Source organism: Pongo pygmaeus, chromosome 21 (assembly GCF_028885625.2).
Source record: "Pongo pygmaeus isolate AG05252 chromosome 21, NHGRI_mPonPyg2-v2.0_pri, whole genome shotgun sequence".
Classification (NCBI taxonomy): Eukaryota; Metazoa; Chordata; class Mammalia; order Primates; family Hominidae; genus Pongo; species Pongo pygmaeus.
In genome coordinates, this window is record NC_072394.2 from 51951784 (window position 1) to 51971198 (window position 19415).

At 46.3% G+C, this 19415-nt stretch overlaps 1 protein-coding gene across 2 annotated transcripts in view; it reads right to left on the reverse strand.

Moving 5' to 3' along the window:
- Positions 1–1687: 1687 nt before the first annotated feature.
- The window catches only part of KCNB1 (potassium voltage-gated channel subfamily B member 1), a 127830-nt gene continuing 110102 nt past the window's right edge, over positions 1688–19415 (reverse strand). Inside the window, exons 3-4 of one of the 2 annotated variants that reach the window (XR_008496116.1) lie at positions 16257–18908; positions 1688–1724 (exon numbers count right to left, since the gene is read on the reverse strand). Coding sequence is in view for 1 of the 2 variants with exons in the window: in XM_054467469.1 (XP_054323444.1) it covers positions 16899–18908 (2010 nt within the window). In the remaining variant the exon portion in view is untranslated. Of the gene's footprint in view, positions 1725–7886; positions 18909–19415 lie in introns of those variants that run through there. The other variant, XM_054467469.1, reaches the window with a different exon arrangement.

Genomic DNA, 19415 nt, shown 5'->3' on the forward strand with positions numbered 1-19415 from the left:
AAGTAGCTGGGATTACACGCATGTGCCACCATGCCTGGCTAATTTTTGTTTTATTAGTAGAGACGGCTTTCATCATGTTGGCCAGATTGGTCTAGAACTCCTGACCTCAGGTGATCCACCCACCTTGGCCTCCCAAAGTGCTGGGATTACAGGTGTGAGCCACCCCACCTGGCATAGATCCCCATTAAGGAACATAGCTAGGCCCCAGGCTGCAGTGGGATAATAGAGATGGTTAGGATGAGAGCTACCGTTATTGAACACTCACTCAATGCCTGTTCATAAGCACTTCATATCCTTCCATTGAAGCCTCAGCAGCAGCCCTTTGAGGTAGATGCTATTATTTCCCCATTTGACAGACTAGAAAATCAAGGTCCAGACGGAGAAAATGACTGGCCCTAAATCACACACCGAAGAAGTGGGGTAGCCAGGATCTGAACTCAGATGTTTCAGACCCCAAAGTTTCTATTCTGAACTACTAGGCTGAGCTGCAGCTTGACTCCCCATCCCCCACGCCCACCCCTGACACAAAGCTTATCTTTTCCCTTTACCAATTTCCTGCTTATTAGTACAGACTTAATTGCCCACACATCTGAGTGGAATCATTAGTTCATTCACCTCCTATCTGCAGAGTGTCAAACTACTTTGCACTTGGGAGACTGGAGAGTAGATTCTGTTAGAAGTTTGTTCTTGTGATTCATGTTCCTCTCCCAGACTATCCCCTTCAATAGCTAGGATTGGGAATAAGAATGCACACATGTACAAAAAAGCACAGAAACATCTGCCCTGCCTTAGTTCCCTACGGTGTCTCATCAGAGGTGGTTTCATTAGCCCCAACCCTTTGCAGCCTGGCACGTTCAGACATGCCACCAGCTGGCTCTCCTAATATTTGCCGTGGGGCCATGCGGTCATCAGGAGGGACAGGTCCTCAAACAGGCGATGAGCTCAGGACATGGGCATTGCCACACCTGCTCCTCTCCCCAAGGAGGAGGGAAAGCTGTGCAGTCACAGACAACGTGGCCTTTTATAAGCTTGAATCTGATGTGCATACTTGTGTGTGGGCAGGAGAGCAGACAGGGACCAAGCCAAGGCTGACAGGGATCAGAGGGAAGGACAGGGGTGTTTGCGGGTGCCTGCAATGTGTCAGTGGCTGAGCTGGGCCTGTGTGCCTGCACACCATTGTGTTTCAGATATTTTTGACTGTTAAGTTGCAGGAAGAAGTATATTTTGCAGCATGACCTGTAACACACACACACACACACAATTGACATGAAAGTTTCATGAATCTGTACTTACCTTTTATGAGCAATGCATGCTGACTTCGATTCAATTCTAGTTTATTCTACTCCAGTCTATTTTATTCTTTCATTACAAAATTGCTAGTCATGACCCATGAAATATGTCAAAACCCCCAGATGCCGGAGTTCATAATCTGGGTCTACAAACTTGTATAGAACAAAACGATATAATTTTATTTTCACTGACCTCTAGTTGAAATCCAGCACTTCCTTTAGGTATCAGTAAAGGCAAAAAATCATAGTAATATGTTTCAGTGACATTGTCACACACACAAAAATCACAGGCTGGGAATGGTGGCATGCACCTGCAGTCCCAGCTACTCAGGAGGCTGAGATGGGAGGATCGCTTGAGCCCAGGAGTTCAAGGCTGCAGTGAACTATGATCACGCCATTGCACTTCAGCTGGAGTGACAGAGTAAGATCTTGTCTCTAGAAGAAAAATCACAGATTGTTTTGTATCTCATTATGGTTGTTGCAGATGTCTCAAAATAACATTTATGGTCTTCATTACCTCAAAATTGTGGTCGTTACTATACTTAGTGCTGGAAATTTTATTTATTTGAGACAGGGTCTCGCTGTGTCATCCAGGCTGGAGTTCAGTGGCTCAGTCATAGCTCACTGGAGCCTTGAATTCCTGGCCTCAAGTGATCCTCCTGCCTCAGCCTCCCAAAGTGCTAGGATTACAGGTGTGAGCACCAGGCCTGGCCCGATCTCGTTATTTAATTTGTTAATAAAGAAGCACTTGTATTACTACATCACACATCTAAAATATTTTGATAATTGCATTTCAGTAGGTTTCCTTTGTAAACCTATGTATTTGGCTAAGTGCAGTGGCTCACACCCATAATCCCAGCACTTGGGAGGCCGAGGCAGGAAAATCACTTGAGGCCAGGAGTTCGGAGAGCAGCTTGGGCAACATAGTGAGACCCTGTTTCTACAAAAGTAATAAGAGACCCCGTCTCTTATTGTGGTGGCAAGCCCCTGTAGTCCCTGCTACCTGGGAGGCTGAGGTGGGAGGATCGCTTGAGCCAGAAAGACCGAGACCGCAGTGAGCCATGATCATGCCACTGCCCTCCTGCCTGGGTGACAGAGTGAGACCTCGTCTCTTTAAAAAAAAAAGAAAGAAAAAAAAAAAAGAGCGCAAGGAAAAGGAACCCTTATGTATTGGCATTTAAATATTATTCTGAGTCTGAGAAGGGGGTCTGTGGGTTTCACTGGACTTGTGAGAGGGTCCATGGCACACAGAGTTTGAGAGCTCCTGCCCCAGTGGGTCCTGATACACAGTTCATGAAACGCTACCCCACGCTGAAAGCTCCTGGGGGGCAGAGCTCTGGAGTCTTGAACCTCGAGCCCAGCATGGAAATCACATCGGTGGCCAATGTTTCCATAGCACATATGGTGCCAGCCTCTGTACGAGGCCCTTCGCATGGATTATTTCTTTTAATCTTTACACCAACTCTTGTGTGAGGGGTACTATTCTTAGCCCTATGTCTCTGTCTCTTTACCCAACTTCATTTTTCTTCTTAGCACCAGAAGTGTCATATATTTTTATCTGTTTATTGGCAGCCTCCCCCACTGGGATGTGTGTCTCTTGAAGGCAGGGATTTGCTTTGCTGAGTGCTTCATCTCCAAAATATCAAAATATGCAAGACTTAAGGGGGTACCAAAAACTCAGGAATCATGCCATGTCACATATCATGTTCACACACACACAAAACCTCAGAAATCAAAATAAGGAACATTTTACTGCCTTTTTTTTTTTTTTTTTGGGACAGGGTCTCGATCTGTCACCCATACTGGAGTGCAGTGGTGTGATCATGGCTCACTGCAGCCTTGAACTCCTAGGCTCAAAAGATCCTCCTGCCTCAGCCACCCAAGTAGCTGAGACTACAGGCACACGCCACCACACCTGGCCAATTTTTTTTTTTTTTGAGACAAGAGTCTCACTCTTCACCAGGCTAGAGTACAGTGGCGCGATCTCAGCTCACTGCAACCTCTGCCTCCTGAGTTCAAGCGATTCTCCTGCCTCAGCCTCCCGAGTGGCTGGGACTACAGGCATGCGCCACTACGTCCAGCTAATTTTTGTGTTTTTAGTAGAGATGGGGTTTCACCATGTTGGCCAGGATGGCCGCAGTCTCTTGACCTCATGATCTGCCTGGCTTGGCCGCCCAAAGTGCTGGAATTACAGGCGTGAGACACTGTGCCCAGCCTAAGTTTTGTATTTCTTATAGAGATGGGGTTTCACCATGTTGCCCAGGCTGGTCTTGAACTCCTGGTCTCAAGTGATCCCCTTGCTTTGGCCTCCAAAGTGTTGGGATTATAGGCATGAGCCACTGCACCCTGTCTGTAATATTAAAAAAAAATAAAAAGTAATGCCCCAAACCCATAAACAAAATACCAACATTTCAAGTAAAGATAGAATCCAACCTCCTGCATGTGTACATTTCTGCCTGGATCTCCTTATCCTGTTACTGGTCCTGAGGGGCTTAAAACCTAATAGTTGCTAAAGTGAATTAGTCTCATTTTGCAGATGGGGACATTGAAGCAAGGATGCTAGAGACCTCCTCGGTGCCAATAGCCAGTAAGTGGAGCAGTTAGGATTTTGAACTCAGGCAATTGAGTTCCAGACCCATCTTTCTTAAACCCTGCACAGCCAGCCTCATGAATTATCATGCTTGATCTTTTTGGTAGAGGCAATAACCTGGTAAAATCAGATAGGTTTGAGTTAAAACACCAGTTTTGGCTGGGTGCAGTGGCTCACGCCTGTAATCCCAGCACTTTGGGAGGCCAAGGTGGGCAGATCACTTGAGGTCAGGAGTTTGAGATTAGCCTGGCCAACATGGCAAAATCCCATCTCTACTAAAAGTACAAAAATTAGCTGGGCATGATGACACATGCCTGTAATCCCAGCTACTGAGGCAGGAGAATTTCTTGAATCCAGGAGGCAGAGATTGCAGTGAGCCGAAATCACACCACTGCACTCCAGCTTGGGCGACAGAGCGGGACTCTGTCTCAAAAAAAAAAAAAAATTCAGTTTTGCCCCTTCCTAGCTGGGTGATCTTGGGCCAGTCATCTCAATGCTCTGTGCACAGATTAAAGAGGGTAGAGGGGACTGGAAGGGGATCAGAATGTGGCTACTTCATTAGGTGGGTCCACAGTGGGTGAGTCTGAGAAAGAGTGGGGAGACCGGGATGTTAGAGCAGGCACCCTTGGGTGAGAGCCGTGGGAGATAAAATAGAGAAGCATGCAGGAGCCAGTGGATCTAAGTATTTGCAGACCAAGCCTGGGACTTTGGACTTTATTTAACACGTGACGGAAAGCCTTTGGAAGGTTTTGATGGCAAAGTGACATGATCAGACTGACAGCTTGACAGGACCCCTCTGGCCATTATGTTGAGAAGAACCTGAAAGATCAAGGGCAGAAATAGGGAAGCTGGTCTGGACATGGTACAATATGAAGGCAATAAACAATGGTGGCCTGGCCGTAAGCTGCAGCAGTGGAGGAGCAAGAAATGCAGATCCCAGATCTGTTTTGAAGGCAGAGCCCAGAGGAACGGCTGACAGGCCATTCATTTCAGCACTGTTTGTTATAGCAAAAGTTGAAAGCAACTTGAACGTTCAGGAGTAGGAGACTGGCAATTACCATGTATAATAGAATACAACATAGGCTTATGAAAGAATGAGGAGGCTCTTTATGTATTAATACAGAATGATTTCCAAGATACATTAAATGAAAAAAGCAAGATGCAGAGCAGTGTATATGGCACTGTTACTATTTGTATGGGGTAAAATAAAGCAAAACAAAACAACACACACACGCTACACATCGGGTGTATGTATGTGTGCGTGTGTGTTTGCAAAAATGATCTCTGGAAGGATACGTGAGAAACTGGTGGCCTCTAGGGACAGAGGGACGGGGGTCCAGGGGTGTAAGGGAAATTTCACTTTTCATTGCACCTTTTGGATTTGAGATTTTGTGCCTCTTCTCAACTGGAGGTGGTGTCCCCCAGGGGACATCTAGCAATTTCTGGAGACATTTTTGGTTGTTGCAACTGGGGGGAGGTATTACTGGCATCTGGTGAGTAGAGGTCAGAGATGTTGCTAAACACCCTACAGTGCCCAGGGCAGACCCCACCACAGAGCAAGAGCTGGCCCTAAATGTCAGTAGTGCTGAATTTGAGAAGGTTTGATCTATTAAAAAAACATAATAAGGCTGGGTGTGTTGGCTCATGCCTGTAATCCCAGCACTTTGGGAGAGCAAGGCGGGCGGATCACCTGAGGCCAGGAGTTTGAGACCAGCCTGGCCAACATGGTGAAACCCCTCTCTACCAAAAATACAAAAATTAGCCGGGCGTGGTGGCGGGCGCCTGTAATCCCAGCTACAGGAGGCAGGAGAATTGCCTGAACCTGGGAGACGGAGATTGCAGTGAGCCGAGATCGTGCTACTGCACGCCAGCCTGGGCAACAGAGCAAAACTCAGTCTCAAGAAAGAAAGAAGAAAGAAAGAAAGAAAGAGAGAGAGAAAGAAAGAAAGAAAAACAAAAAGAAAGAAAGAATAGAAGTTTTGTTTTTTTCAGGATGGTCTTTATTCTGAGATTGTATATTTTATGGGTTTGATATATCCTTTGTTTTACTAAGATAATATATAGTACATGATAGTCATTTTTTCCACATCTTTACTTGGCAAAATAAAATGTCAGCAAGGCTTATACACTTCCCTAAGCTGAATAAAAAATTATCCGGGCATAGTGGTAGGCACTTGTAGTCCCAGCTACTTGGAAGGCTGAGGCAAAAGGGTGGCTTGAGTCCAGGATTTCGAGGCTGCAGTGAGCTAAGACTGCACCACTGTTCCCCAGCCTGGGTGTCAGAGTGAGACCACATCTCTAGACAAATAAGAATAAAAATTTTTTTTTACTGGGTTATGAAATCCTAAAGTCTGGAAACTACCCTTTTCACTCAATGGGCTTTTGAAAGGTAATGATTTTAAAATATGTCCACAAAATATTTGATCCTTTTTCCCCAAGAGGTAGAATTACCGCTCTCTAAGTGTGAACTGGATTTGGTGACTCACTGCTAACAAATAGAATTTGGTGCGAGTGATGGTTTCTGATTTCTGAGACTAGGCCACAAGACGCATTGTGCCTTTCTCCTTACCCCTCTCTCTTGGACCACTGCCCCTGGGGGCTGCCAGCTTCCTTGCTGTGAGGACATTCAAGAGCCCTATGGAGAAGTCCACATGGTGAGCAACTGAGGCCTCCCGCCAACAGCCAGTAAGGAACTGAGGTCTCCTCATCCACCTTAGAGGCAGGTCTTCCATCCCAGTCAAGCAGAGGACTGCAGCTGGTGTCTTGATTGCAACCTTGTGAGAGACCCCTAGCCAGAACCACTCAGCTAAAGATGTTCCTGAATTCCTGACCCACAAAAACCATGAGATAATAAATGGTTCAACTTGCTAGAGTTTGGGGGGTAATTTGTTACACAGCAGTAGATAAATACAGAATGCTGGGCACAGTGGCTCATGCCTGTAATCTCTGTATTTTGAGAGGCTGAGGTGGGTGTATCACTTGAGGCCAGGAGTTCAAGACGAGCCTGGCCAACATGGCGAAACCCTGTCTCTATTAAAAAATGCAAAAAATTAGCCAGGTGTGGTGGCACGTGCCTATAATCCCAGCTACTCTGGAGGCTGAGTCACGAGAATTGCTTGAACCCAGCAGGTGGAGGCTGCAGTGAGCAGATATTGTGCCACTGCACTCCAGCCTGGGCAACAGAGTGAGACTATGTTTCAAAAACAACAACAAAAAACCTCCCAAAAGCAAATATAGAAATCTTTGAGCCCTAAGGTAGCCTATGGGCTCTGGTCTGCCTACAGATATATTTCATTTGGCCAGTACAGGACTACAAAAAGTGGAATTAGTCACTAATGTTTATTTATTTTTATTTTTTATTTATTTTATTTTTTAGTAGAGACAGGATTTCACCATGTTGGCCAGGTTGATCTTGAACTCCGCCTTGGCCTCCCAAAGTCCTGGGATTTCAGGTGTGAGCCACATGCCCAGCCATAGTTGCTAACATTTAAAAGTTGGGTATTTCCTGTAAAAATCCAGATTTCTGACTTCTCTTAGAAAGATCTAATATTGCTGGGCCCACATCCCTATGGGGTAACAACCAGCTGGAGATGAATGTTCACCCCTTTAGACAGGGTGTGTGTTCTCTTTTTTACCGCACTCACCACCACCCCCTTATGTCTCTTAGTTAAGTTGCTTTACTCATTTATGTTACCTGCTCTGCCCCAGTAGTCATTTGAGCTTATACCTTCTATTGTGAGACAGTTTTTAATGAGATGCCCAGGCATAGTTGACATGAGAACTAAATGACCAGAGTTGGAACTTTGATTCATGAATATCATGTAGGATGGGTTACCACTGGCTTGCATAGTGGGGATGAAAAGCCAGTTATATTTTCATGTCCTCCCTCTTCCGGGGGGAAGAGAAAAAGCTGATGCCACCTGGAGACAGGATCCCTGATTCAAGTCCCCTTACAGCGCTTCCCATCTCGCCTCCCTGTGCCCTCCAAAAAATAAACTCCACCAGTCTTGTTTTTTCCATACCTTTTATTGAACTCTGCAGACTTCATTAAGGGACCATTTGCTTAGAAATTCTTAAACATTTGGACATATTTTACAAGACAAGACAGCAGCTGGAGGTCACACAAAGATCACAATTTCATCGCACCACATGCATAAAAAGACACTGGGATTTTTGTTTGTGTGTGTGTGTGTGTGTGTTGCGCACATGCGCAACGCTCATTTTCACCTTTACGGGAAGGACTAGAGACGTTAACTGACGAGAGATGAATAGGACCCACGAATGCACCCCCGAGAAAAGAGTGGCTGAGGACATTGGTCATTTATGGCTAATGTGATTGGCTTGGCCCCTGTCAAGGGTAGGGTGATCAGAATGGCTTTACTGGCAGAAAAGCCCCAACCTCACACGATGGGTTCCTGGGAGAGACAGGGTCTTAGCTGATGGGATCTGGGGGCATACTATCATGACGGCTTTGGGGCTCAGAAAAAAGATCTTCGGCTCTAAAAGCTGGAGGGCAGGCTGGCCTTAGTATCCAGCTGGACTCCCATGGCTCAGGGAATGCGATCCAGTTTCCAGATGTTGGCTCCTATGTTTCTGCCCCAGCAAGTCCCAGATCAAGGGAAGTCCCAACTTCGAACCCTGGGCTTAGTCCATTGGAAAACCACTTGGTGGTCCCCCCATGGGTCATGTGTGAGCTAAAACAGAACGTGAGGCTGACAAATGCAGGGTAGGGGAAGAGGAAGGAGGGCAGAGCTGCCTTGTGGGCCCCCAGGAAGTGTGGCTCTGAGAGGGCTGTGGCCCTTATCAGCTTGGGGCCTACAAGCATCAAATTGAGATGTCATCTTGAGTCAAAGAACAGATGACCTTGATGGGGCAGTTATGGGTTTCAGTGGGAGAGGGGCTCCTCATTTTTCTTCTCTTCACAGTTAGGTAGGAATTCATTAACTCCCCCATTCACTCACACATTCACACATCCAGTCATCCACTCAGAGGCCAACCAGTCACACATTCACTCACTCACAAAAACACAGGTTGGATGACCATCATGTGCCAAGGGCATAGGTTGGAGATAACCCTGAGTTCCTGGTGCAGAAAATAAGATTCTCAATTTTTGACCTTGGATTGAAATCAAGATAGACCTGGAGAATCCTCCCTGTCCCCACCCACTCAGGCACACTCAGCTCAACCAAGAGGGAGACCCAAACCCCAGTGAAGCCCAAGGGGTGGAGCCAAGCTGTAGAGATGTCAGAGTTTCTTGGGCATCTTCTCTGCTGCCTGCCTCTTTCCAATCTTGGTTCAGATCAGGGAAGCAGGAAGTACGGGAAGATCCCTGCATGGCTCTTGAGGGCATCCTAATGGGACGGAATTGGGAGTTTCCTACATTTTCATGAATTATCCTATTTTTGCCTCCTTGTATTGTTGCAACTTGAGTGATTCTGCAGGGCAGAGCCTCCAGTGAGGAGTTGGGAGGAATCTTGAAAACTGGTTTTTATTTTATTTTGGTTCCAGACGAAGGCGGCTGCTCATTCTACCCATCCAGACATATCATCCTGACCAACCTCATACTGAAACAACCAAAGACAAACCGGTCTTGGGTTCACCCTGAGGTTCAAGTCTCACTTCCTCCCAATCCACCACACATAAACCCTCTCTTGTCAAATGCTTTCCTTGGAGAATGCAGTATGCAGGATGATTTGGGATGGAGGACACAGCTGCAGGAGAGTGGGCATTCTGCTTGGAGGCAGCCAAGAGCCTGGTTTTGCTGTGAAACTGGATTAAAAGCTGCCTTTCTCTTTTGATCCTTCTGGATTTTTTTCATCGACGGGGACTTTCAAAGGTCTTGAGTGGGATCTCTTATTTGATTTACCAAAAAAACAAGCCCTTTTGGAATGGAGCCATTTGCTATTGCCCGGGAAGTTGTTCATTGTGGGGATGGCTAGTGGGGAACAGGTATCATTGCATCTTTTGTACAGAAAGCCCCAGGCTCATGAGGGCACGGGAGCTGGGCAGAGGGGCTGAAGCACCATAAGACAGCCAGCCAGGGATGGGGAACAGCGTGGATTGCTCCTTGGCTGGCCTGGGGAAGGGTAGCATGAGTCTCATCCCAATGTGGTAACTGGTAGGCCATTGGGGATGGGTTGGATTGGTGACTGACAGTCCTTAAAATGTTCCAAGACAGGGAGCTGGAAGGAAGCAGACTTGTCTCTTGGACTCCCTCTCTGACAGCTCCAAAGCCCAGAAGTTGCATTCCTGCTAATTGTGCTGCATGCCTTTGCCTCAGTGGCTTGAGCTTATATCCAGAGTGTTGAAACCACCTACACACACACACACACACACACACACACGCACATCAAGAAACAAAGAGGAATTTCTGTGGTTGTTCAGCCCAGTTTCCATGCAATGCTAGGGCCCCTCTGCAATGCCCATTTTTTACACCATCTAGCCAGCCTCTCTTTAAACACCTGTGATGTAAGGACACTCACTGTCCACCATGGCATTGAGTTCCATGGTCAGACAACCCAGCCTGTTAGGAGGGCTTCCTTAATTTGAGCTGCAATTGACCCCATCCCTTTCATACAATAGAAATTTTCGGAGAACTTGCATACAGCCAGCTGGCAGCTAAGTGGTTTTTTTCTTCAGGTGCACTGCCCCACTCCACCCCATCCTGGCCAGCCTTTAGGAGATCTTTTCAGGATCTTTGGAGGGAGGAACAGAGAATTAGGTTTATAAGTGAAGCTGAGGGTTCCCTCGATTAACAGAGCCCCACCCAAATTCAAGTTGGCATTTGGGGAAGTTCAGGAGAAATTCTAGGTTAAGATAAAATCAGGGAGAGTGGATGGAAATGCAAACTATACAACCTCTTTCTTGATGAAAACAGCAACAGCCATAGGCAACAGTGTTTGCTTATCTGGGGGTCAAACCCAGGAAACTACTGGCAGACATTTTTTTTGTTTTGTTTTTTTGCTCTTGTGCAAAGGAAAAAAATCTTGTCTGTTTTATTTCACTCTGGTTCAAACCAGACTATCAGAGGTTTTTGGGGTGGGAGAACTCTGATCAGGGTCATAGTCCAGAATAATAAAATTCATATTTGAGTTGGCTTCCTCTTGGGAGTTATCTGATGGGATGGCTCACTGCCATCTGAGGGTCCCCGTTTGGCTCAAATTTCTGATTTTAGGCAGAGCCCTGAGCCCTGCAGCTGACAGTGAGGTGGGTGGGATACCAAAACCTAAACGAATGCAAGTTGGAGATTATCTGGGCTTTCTTCATCTTCCTGCGTGAGTTGACGGATGGAGAATCACTTTCTGCTGAAGATCCTGCCTAGTGAGATGTCCTCCGCCCACCCAGGGCTGAAAACTGCCTCTGGAATTAATTATCAGGACAGTCCAAAAACTCCCCCAGGCGTGGATAGGTGGAAGCTGGAAAACTGCCCCTGTCCTTGCCACACACCTCCTGCTCTATGGAGCCAGGCAGCTGGAAAGAGAAGGGGAGATGAGCTAGCAGATTCGGGGACATCTCTTCTCAGGGTTTGGCTGTAAGGGTGTCTGGCCACTGTTTTTTGGTGAAGCTGTTAGAAATGGATTGAAATGGGCTGGGTGTGGTGGTGGCTCACACTTGTAATCCCAGCACTTTGGGAGGCCGAGGCACAAGCCTGGCCAACATGGAGAAACTCTGCCTCTACTAAAAATACAAAAATTAGCTGGATGTGATGGTGCGCTCGTGTAATCCCAGCTTCTCAGGAGGCTGAGACATGAGAATCACTTGAACCTGGGTGGAGGAGGTTGCAGTGAGCTGAGATTGCGCCATTGCACTGCAGCCTGGGCAACAGAGCAAGACTTTGTCTCAAAATAATAACAAAAAATAAAATAAAATAAACAGATTGAAACAAGGAACTGATAAGTCGGTGAGATCGGAGGCCCAGCATGTTCTTGTGAGGTTCACGAGAACCTGAAAAAGCTCTGACCTTCAGATCTGATTGATGTTACAGGCCGACAGGGTGCTGGACATGTGGGAGCAGCCCAGCCAGGAGGGACTCACATGTGTTCTGGATCTCAGAAATGCCAGTGATGAGTTTGCTTGCATGAGATTTTTGGTTCCAAGATCTCTGAGGATGAGAAAACTCAGTCCCTTCAGATCCCTAAAGGGGTGTGGGATATAAGCGAAACCAGCCCACATCCCATCCTGATTTTGAGGGCCACCTGTAGCTCTGCTTCCCTGGGTCTCATTCCTGCATTCATGCCCTGGATTCTTAAGAACAACGAATGGGAGAAACACACAGAAATGAATGAGGAAAGTCACAGCATTGACAGAGTCCAGGCCTAGTGTCAAGAAATGCCTACACAAGGAAGTCAGACCCCAAAGTCTTTCCCCACCCTCAAGAAATCAGAATCAAAAGGAAGAAAACCCAAACAGCCCAAGGGACAATGGCAGGAACTGCAAAAGACCAGAAAACATCAGCTACGATAATGACCAACAATGAAACTCCTAAGATATTGTTCTGTATTACAAAAGAAATTAGACTCAATTGCCCTATTATAAATTTGCTAAAAATACATATATATATATTTTATCTGAACAGAAAAATAGACTACTCTGAGATGCGTGGACATTCTATGACATAGTCACGCATCAGATACTTCTAGAGCCAGAAAAATGGCAACAGAAAATGCAGAGGTAACTCTTATTTCTGGGTGTAGCCAGGACTGGTTTGGGTTGCCTGGGCTGAGCGACATGAAAGCATTTGGATGCTGTCCTATAAGCAGTGATAGGTGAGGAAACATCAGCTTGGGGCTGGAAGCTTTCCATTGTCCTGCCGGGGTCTCAGAGGAGCCCCTTCTCCCTCCTGCTTACTCTGCAGCTACAGAAAAAGTCCTTTCCCAAAGAAGCATGTCCGGAGGCTTTTTGCCTTGCTCTCTTTTGATTCAAAGTTACTTGAATTGAGGCTGAAAAAAAGCCTGGGGTATTGTTACTTGAGATTAGTTGGTAGAGAAATAAGAACAGGAGAGAGATTAGCGATAGAGACCTGGCTTTAGTGGCCCTTGTCCGTGGTGAATTTTAAATATCCCCTTGTCCATGGAACTAGACACTCCAGCTGGGACTGGAGCAAGACAGAAATATACAATAGTTACAAATATCAACAATACATTACAATTTTACAGAAGAGAATACTGTTTTGTTTTTCTCCTTAGAAACATGGATCTTATTAGGAGAAAGGGCAGAGACGAGGCTACAGTTACCAAGACACATGGAGAAGCTGGAAGTCAGTTTGAAAAAGTTTGTATCACCAGCAGTTTTCAGGGGCAAGCTGGATGGGTTAAAAGAAATGGCCTCCTCAGGATTTTGTTGTTTTTCCTTCTTACTCTTCTTTCTTCTTGATCCCCAGTCCTTTGGAGAAAGGGACTTCACGGGAACAAATGTTCTCTCCTCCTTTTTTCTTTCCCCTTGAAGTGTGCTTAAGATAGAATTCCTAAAGAAGGCACTGAGAAATCTACTGCACCAAAGTCCTGTTGGTTTCTTTTACCCAAAGATAAAAAGGTGAATATACTGTCTCCTCCAAAGCTTCCCCATCTCTCTCACCGCCGGTGGCAGACTCTCCCCTGTGTGATTGGGACACATGGCTACCTGGTCCCTAGCCCTTTCTGATAATGGTGGAAGTTGGAATGCAAGTTCAGCTGGGTTCTTGATGAGTTTCAGTGAATTCGCCAAACTGACCAGCCTCCATTCGCCGCATCCAGCCCCTAGTTTGCTTGTTTGGGTTGACTTGTTTCTTTCTGCTCTCATTGGTTCAGGAATGAATGGGAAATGGACCACCAAGTTAAAGCAGGATTTGCCTTCAGACCATTGCTTTCCTCTCCTCTTCTCTATCAAAACCTTTCTATCAAGTGAACTTCTCAGTGAAGACTCTTAGGTAGATTTCCCAGTGCGTGTATATTCATGTACATAGGTACAGGTTGGGTGTATGCATATTAAAATTTGGATATGTTCTTTTTTAGTGGGTGGATGGGCTGGGAAAACTTATAATACTCTATTTCGAATTGAGCACAGAATAAAAGCTGTACTCCCCCAATACATACACACACAAGTAAAAGAAAAAAAAAAACCCAATCAAACCCAAACGGAATACTTTCTAAGCATAGTATATGCTGAATTTCAATTATTCTGTTTCTATAAGAACTCTATAGGACTCTGGCTATGAAGCCTGAAAAGGTAGGTTCTTAATGATACTTCTGAATTCGTCCTTCAAAAGTGACTCAATAAAATGCTACTTTAAGGTTGGACAAAATACACAAGGAAGGAAGGGCCAGGTCCTACATGACCACAGAAGGCAGAAAGGGCCTTTGGTTACAAGGAGAGTTGCACCAATTGGTTTTCGTTTTTTTTAAAAAACAAAGAAATCATTTTCAATCTGTACACTTCTCATCTGCTTCAACCAACAAATGAAATGCCTCGATTGGAAGAAGGGGTGGTAAGTTCCTTCTCAATATATATGGCTATATTGAAACATGTTCACTTTCCTGATATGTAAAATAGACTATATTATTATTATTTTTTTTTTTTACAGATAGCATCAGCTCTAAAAATATCTGAATTGGAAATCACAACTATTTACTTTTATCAAAAAGCATTTGTTTTTTTCCCTGAATTTTCACATTTGTGCTGATGGTGGACATTAATGGTGATGAAAACAAAGAAGAGACATGTGAGATGGTCGGCGGAGAACTGTCCCACAGTCGTTCCTCAAGAGGCCCCCAGCTCAGACTGCATGTTCAGCAAAGTGTTTTGGGAGTGCTGCTTCCTCTGCCTGGCACGGGATGACCTCACACTCTCCCTGCCCCTAAGTCCCTTCTGAAGATACCTAGGAAGAGTGACGTTCTCGTTTTCTCTGTTAATGCAGCAAAGAACAGGACTGCACCCTCTTGGGGGGATCCACAGTCTCTGGAGATGCTGAGAAGTGTTATGAATTGGGTTTGTATACAGCAGAGAAGACGTATTTTTAAGGGTGGTGGAATGATCCCATCTCATCATACGTGTGGCAGGTGGCTCAATAGCTCAACCTTATGCCTTATGTATGAAGGGCAGGCAGAACAGCTCCATGATATTTGTGTACTGAGAGGTGGATCATGCCATTGTACTAACAGGCAGACCAGCAACAGATGATATTGAGACTTAAGACTAGGTGAACCAATACCATATCTTTCTTCCATTGGGAAGACATATGCCTGTTACTGTATTGAGGATAGACAGAACTACACTATTGTACTTGGGACATCATCCATCAACATTACATTAAGAGAACAACATTGTTCCATTGTACTACAGACAGGCAGACCAATAACATGTCATCTTTACTGACAGGTGAGCCAACACTATAGCATTGTATTCATCAGTGGTTCAACCTAATGCCACTGTACTGAGGAACAGCCAACAACACCATGCTGTTGGACTAAAAGCAGGCAGGACAATGCCAGGTCATCAAACTAGGACAGGAAAACCAACACCAAGAAATACACCAGAACCACTCAGGATGCACACAAATACTTATTGCTTTTGTCTGTACTGGCTGCATCGATGGCTGCAGGAAGGAGAGTTGAGCTTTTAGTACAGACAGTGACACTGAAAAACCAATAGCTGGTTGACAAGAAAGAGAACAGAGTAAAACACCCAATGTCCAACTGTCACTGCGTCCTTTTGAGATGTGCATGTCTCCTGTATACTTGACTTCATGAGAGGCCCCACCCAAGGGGCAAGAACCCCTCCTGACCCATGAGGGTTAAGGGAAGGCTTCAGAGGAGCAGGGAAGGAGCCCACAGACTTTGATATGGCAGACAGTAATACCAGCACAATATTACCCATGCTGGCCAGAAACAGGCAGGTAGCAACAATCCAACTACAGTCCCAACAATTGGGCCACGGGAAATCGTGCTTGTTTTAAAGTGCGAGATGTTGACACTGTCCCTGGCAGAACCTATTTTCGAAAAACATAAAGTGCTTTTTATTTTAACTTTTTTTTTAACTTGAAAACCACAGAAAACAAAACAGAATTTCTATTATAGTAGGTACTTTCCTTGCTGCAGCAGGAATTATTCAGTCTGGGCATTTCAATGCGGGGTATTTTTTTCCTTTCATTTTTGCAAGTAAAAAAGATCATATTTTTATGCTGTTCTTCGGTAACACACAGTCTCTTTGAATAAACTATTTCTTTTGCATATTTGACACTTGCATATCTTTTGAGTCTACACTAGTGATGTAAAGAAAGCGTGTTCCTCCTCCAACCCTAAAACAATGCTCTGAGTTCATGCTGTTGGCTAGGCGCCCACCTTCTGAACCCTTCCCAGATTGCCAGGGGGCAATTAGAATTGAGTACAAGTGGTGCAACTCACCCTGATGGTATCTCAAAATAAAACCTCAGGTACTATGAAATATTGAAGTCAATGAAGACATTTGAGTAAGGGTTTTGCGCTGGGATCGTGGCTTATGGCGCAGAGACTTCCCCGTGACCAATCATTCCCTGTAGCTGTCTAACAGCGGAATCCATCCAGGAGGTGATGGACAGGTGTTCCTAGGGGTGGCTGGGCAACATTCAATACCAAACTGGTCAACCCACTCTTTCAACACCAGCCGCTTGTTCCAGCATCCTTCTCCGGCTGAAGCCAGGAGGATTGTCAATGTTGCCCTCCGAGGCTGAGATGGAAAGCCGTGAGAGAATGGGGAGTGTGTGGCCTCGGTCCTGTCTAAAGTGGTGGTAGTGGTGGCTGTGAGTTCCACTCATGTCATCTCCCAAAGAGGGCAATAGAGTTGTTACAAGGAGGTGCTGTGCCCTATGGCTTGGCCAACTTCATGCTGATGGACCTGTCATGGCTCTCAAGGTCTTAGGGAGCCTTCTCTGGAGTCTCTCTTCTCTCTGAGGGCTTTACAGGGCCTTTCTGTTCCAGAGTTCATGCAGAAAAGCTCTGTGGCAGGTAAGCTGAACAGCTCTCCTCTTTGGACCTCACCCAAGAGTCTCTCCTCCAAGGCAGGGCAGTTCAGATGCTCTGATCTCGTGTGCTTCCGTGGGCTCCTCCCCCTGGCAACACACGGACGTCAGGGGAGATGTGGTTCTCAAGTTTGCACTTTTCCTGACCACTGGGGCCTTTTCCAGTCAATGCTTCTGTGGAGTAAATACAGTTCTGCCTTAAGAACTTAGGGGAGGTGGGTAAAGGGGAGCTTTCAAAGTGGTTTTTCTCCGATCTTGTCCCCGTGCTGAACTTCGGACTGGTGCTCCCAGGGAGGCTTTTGGGGGGGCTGGAGTCCACGCTGTAGAGCAGCTGTCCCTCATCATCTGTGTCTGCGTCAATGTACTGGTGGACACCAGCCTCAAAGTTGAACGCTATTGCTGTATGTTTCTCAGGAGACCGGGGGGGTGTCTTAGCACTTGCTGTGGTGTAGATGGAGGACTCTGGGCTCAGCACAGCTTTGTCCAAAAGCGTGGCACACTCCAGTCCAGCGACAGCAGCTGCAGCACTCCCCCGGTTCCTAAGAGGGTCGTGGTACATCCCTATAACGGGGAGGAGTGGACTGGGGTCACCCTCCATGAAGTTGACTTTAAGTGCTCGGAGCTTCAAAGGGTTGTTAGTTTTCATGGAACTCTTGGGGCTCTCGATGAAGAAACTAGAGTGCTGGCTGGCATCAGGGCTGGGGTTGGCCTCCACAAACCTACCACCACTGGCACCCAGAGCTCCCCGCCAGCCCACTTCTGGGGCTGTGCTGCCGCCAGTCTTGCTGGGGAGTGATGTCAAAGGGCTGTGGGAGAATCTGGTGGCCTCAGGGAAGTCTGTGGCACAGCTAATGAAGCTATCAATGCTCGACATACTTCGCATGTCGATGACCCCTTCTGTGCGAGTGGGCAGAGGGGCTACGGGGCTGGGGATACTCTCCATTTCAAGTTCTTCCTTTGGTTTGCTCTGTGCTGCTGACTCCTTGGTATTGAGGATGGGTTGGGATTGGGTCTTGGCCATCTTATTGTACATGTCTTCCAACTGCTGAACATTCAGGTGCTGAGGACTAGAAGATGATCTGGCTTTTTCAGGGGATCCCTGCTCCTTGGTTTCAAAGGACTTACTTGAGCTGGTTTCAGACAGTGTCCTCTTTGTCCATTTCCATTTGTTAGGAGACAAGTGGTTATCTTGTACTTTGTCTTTCTTACCCATATTCTCCCCATTTTTCTCAACCACAATGTCCATCATCTCAATGCTCCGGGCAAAAGCATCCTTCATATTCATGGATACGATGCTGCCATTCCTCTTGGCTCTCTCCAGAGCCTCTCGCCGTTTGATTGCTTTCTCCTGTCTCTTCTGCTCCTTATAGAACTCAGAGAAGTTATTGACGATGATGGGGATGGGAAGAGCAATCACCAGGACTCCTGCGATGCAGCAGAGTCCCCCAACAATTTTCCCCAGGAGAGTCTTGGGGTAGATGTCTCCATACCCAACAGTAGTCATGGTGATGGTGGCCCACCAGAAAGAGGCTGGGATGCTTTTGAACTTGGTGTCGTCTTCATCCTTCTCAGCAAAGAAGACAAGGCTGGAGAAGATCATAATGCCCATGGCAAGGAAGAGGATGAGCAAGCCCAACTCATTGTAGCTCCTCCGCAAAGTGAAGCCCAGGGACTGGAGGCCAGTGGAGTGGCGTGCAAGCTTAAGGATGCGGAGAATTCGCATGATGCGGAAGATCTGGACCACGCGGCGGACATTCTGGAATTGCAGTACGCTCTTGTTGGATTCGGTGAGGAAAATGGTGACATAGTATGGCAGAATGGCCAACAAGTCAATGGCATTGAGTGGGCCCTTGAAGAACTTCCACTTCTTGGGCGAGGAGAGGAACCGCAGCAGGTACTCCATGGTGAACCATGCGATGCACACGGCCTCCACGTGGGCCAGCTGGGGGTTGTCTGTGGACTGGCCAAACTCATCGAGGCTCTGTAGCTCAGGCAGCGTGTTGAGGGACAAGGCAATGGTGGAGAGGACGATGAACATGATGGAAATTATGGCAAGGATCTGTGAGGAGAAGAGAGTGGGATTTAGTTATCAACCACCCCACGGGATGATCATCATAATATCCTGGATCTACAGGGCACTCCTCAATGTTCAAGAGCATTTTCACATCTCACTAGTCATTTAATGAGCCAAAAAAGAGAATTTGTTATAATCCGTTTATTGTCTAGATGTGGAAACCGAGGCCCAGAGAAATGAAAGGTTTTAAAGCTATCAGCAAGCCCAGGGTTCAAGCATACTTTTTCAGATAGTAACCATTTTATAGGACCTGAAACCCTGCATTCTCTGTCACAACGACTCGCCTCTGCAGCTGTAGCATAAAAGCAACCTTGGATAATACATAAATGAATGGGCATAGCTGTGTTTCAATAAAACTTTATTTACAAAAACAGGCAGTGGACTGAATTTGGCCTGTGAACCATGATTTGCTGACTTCTGATCTAGACCAGTGGCTCACACTGGATGGGGAACTACCTTCACAGAGATGATACTAATGATAATGACTATCCT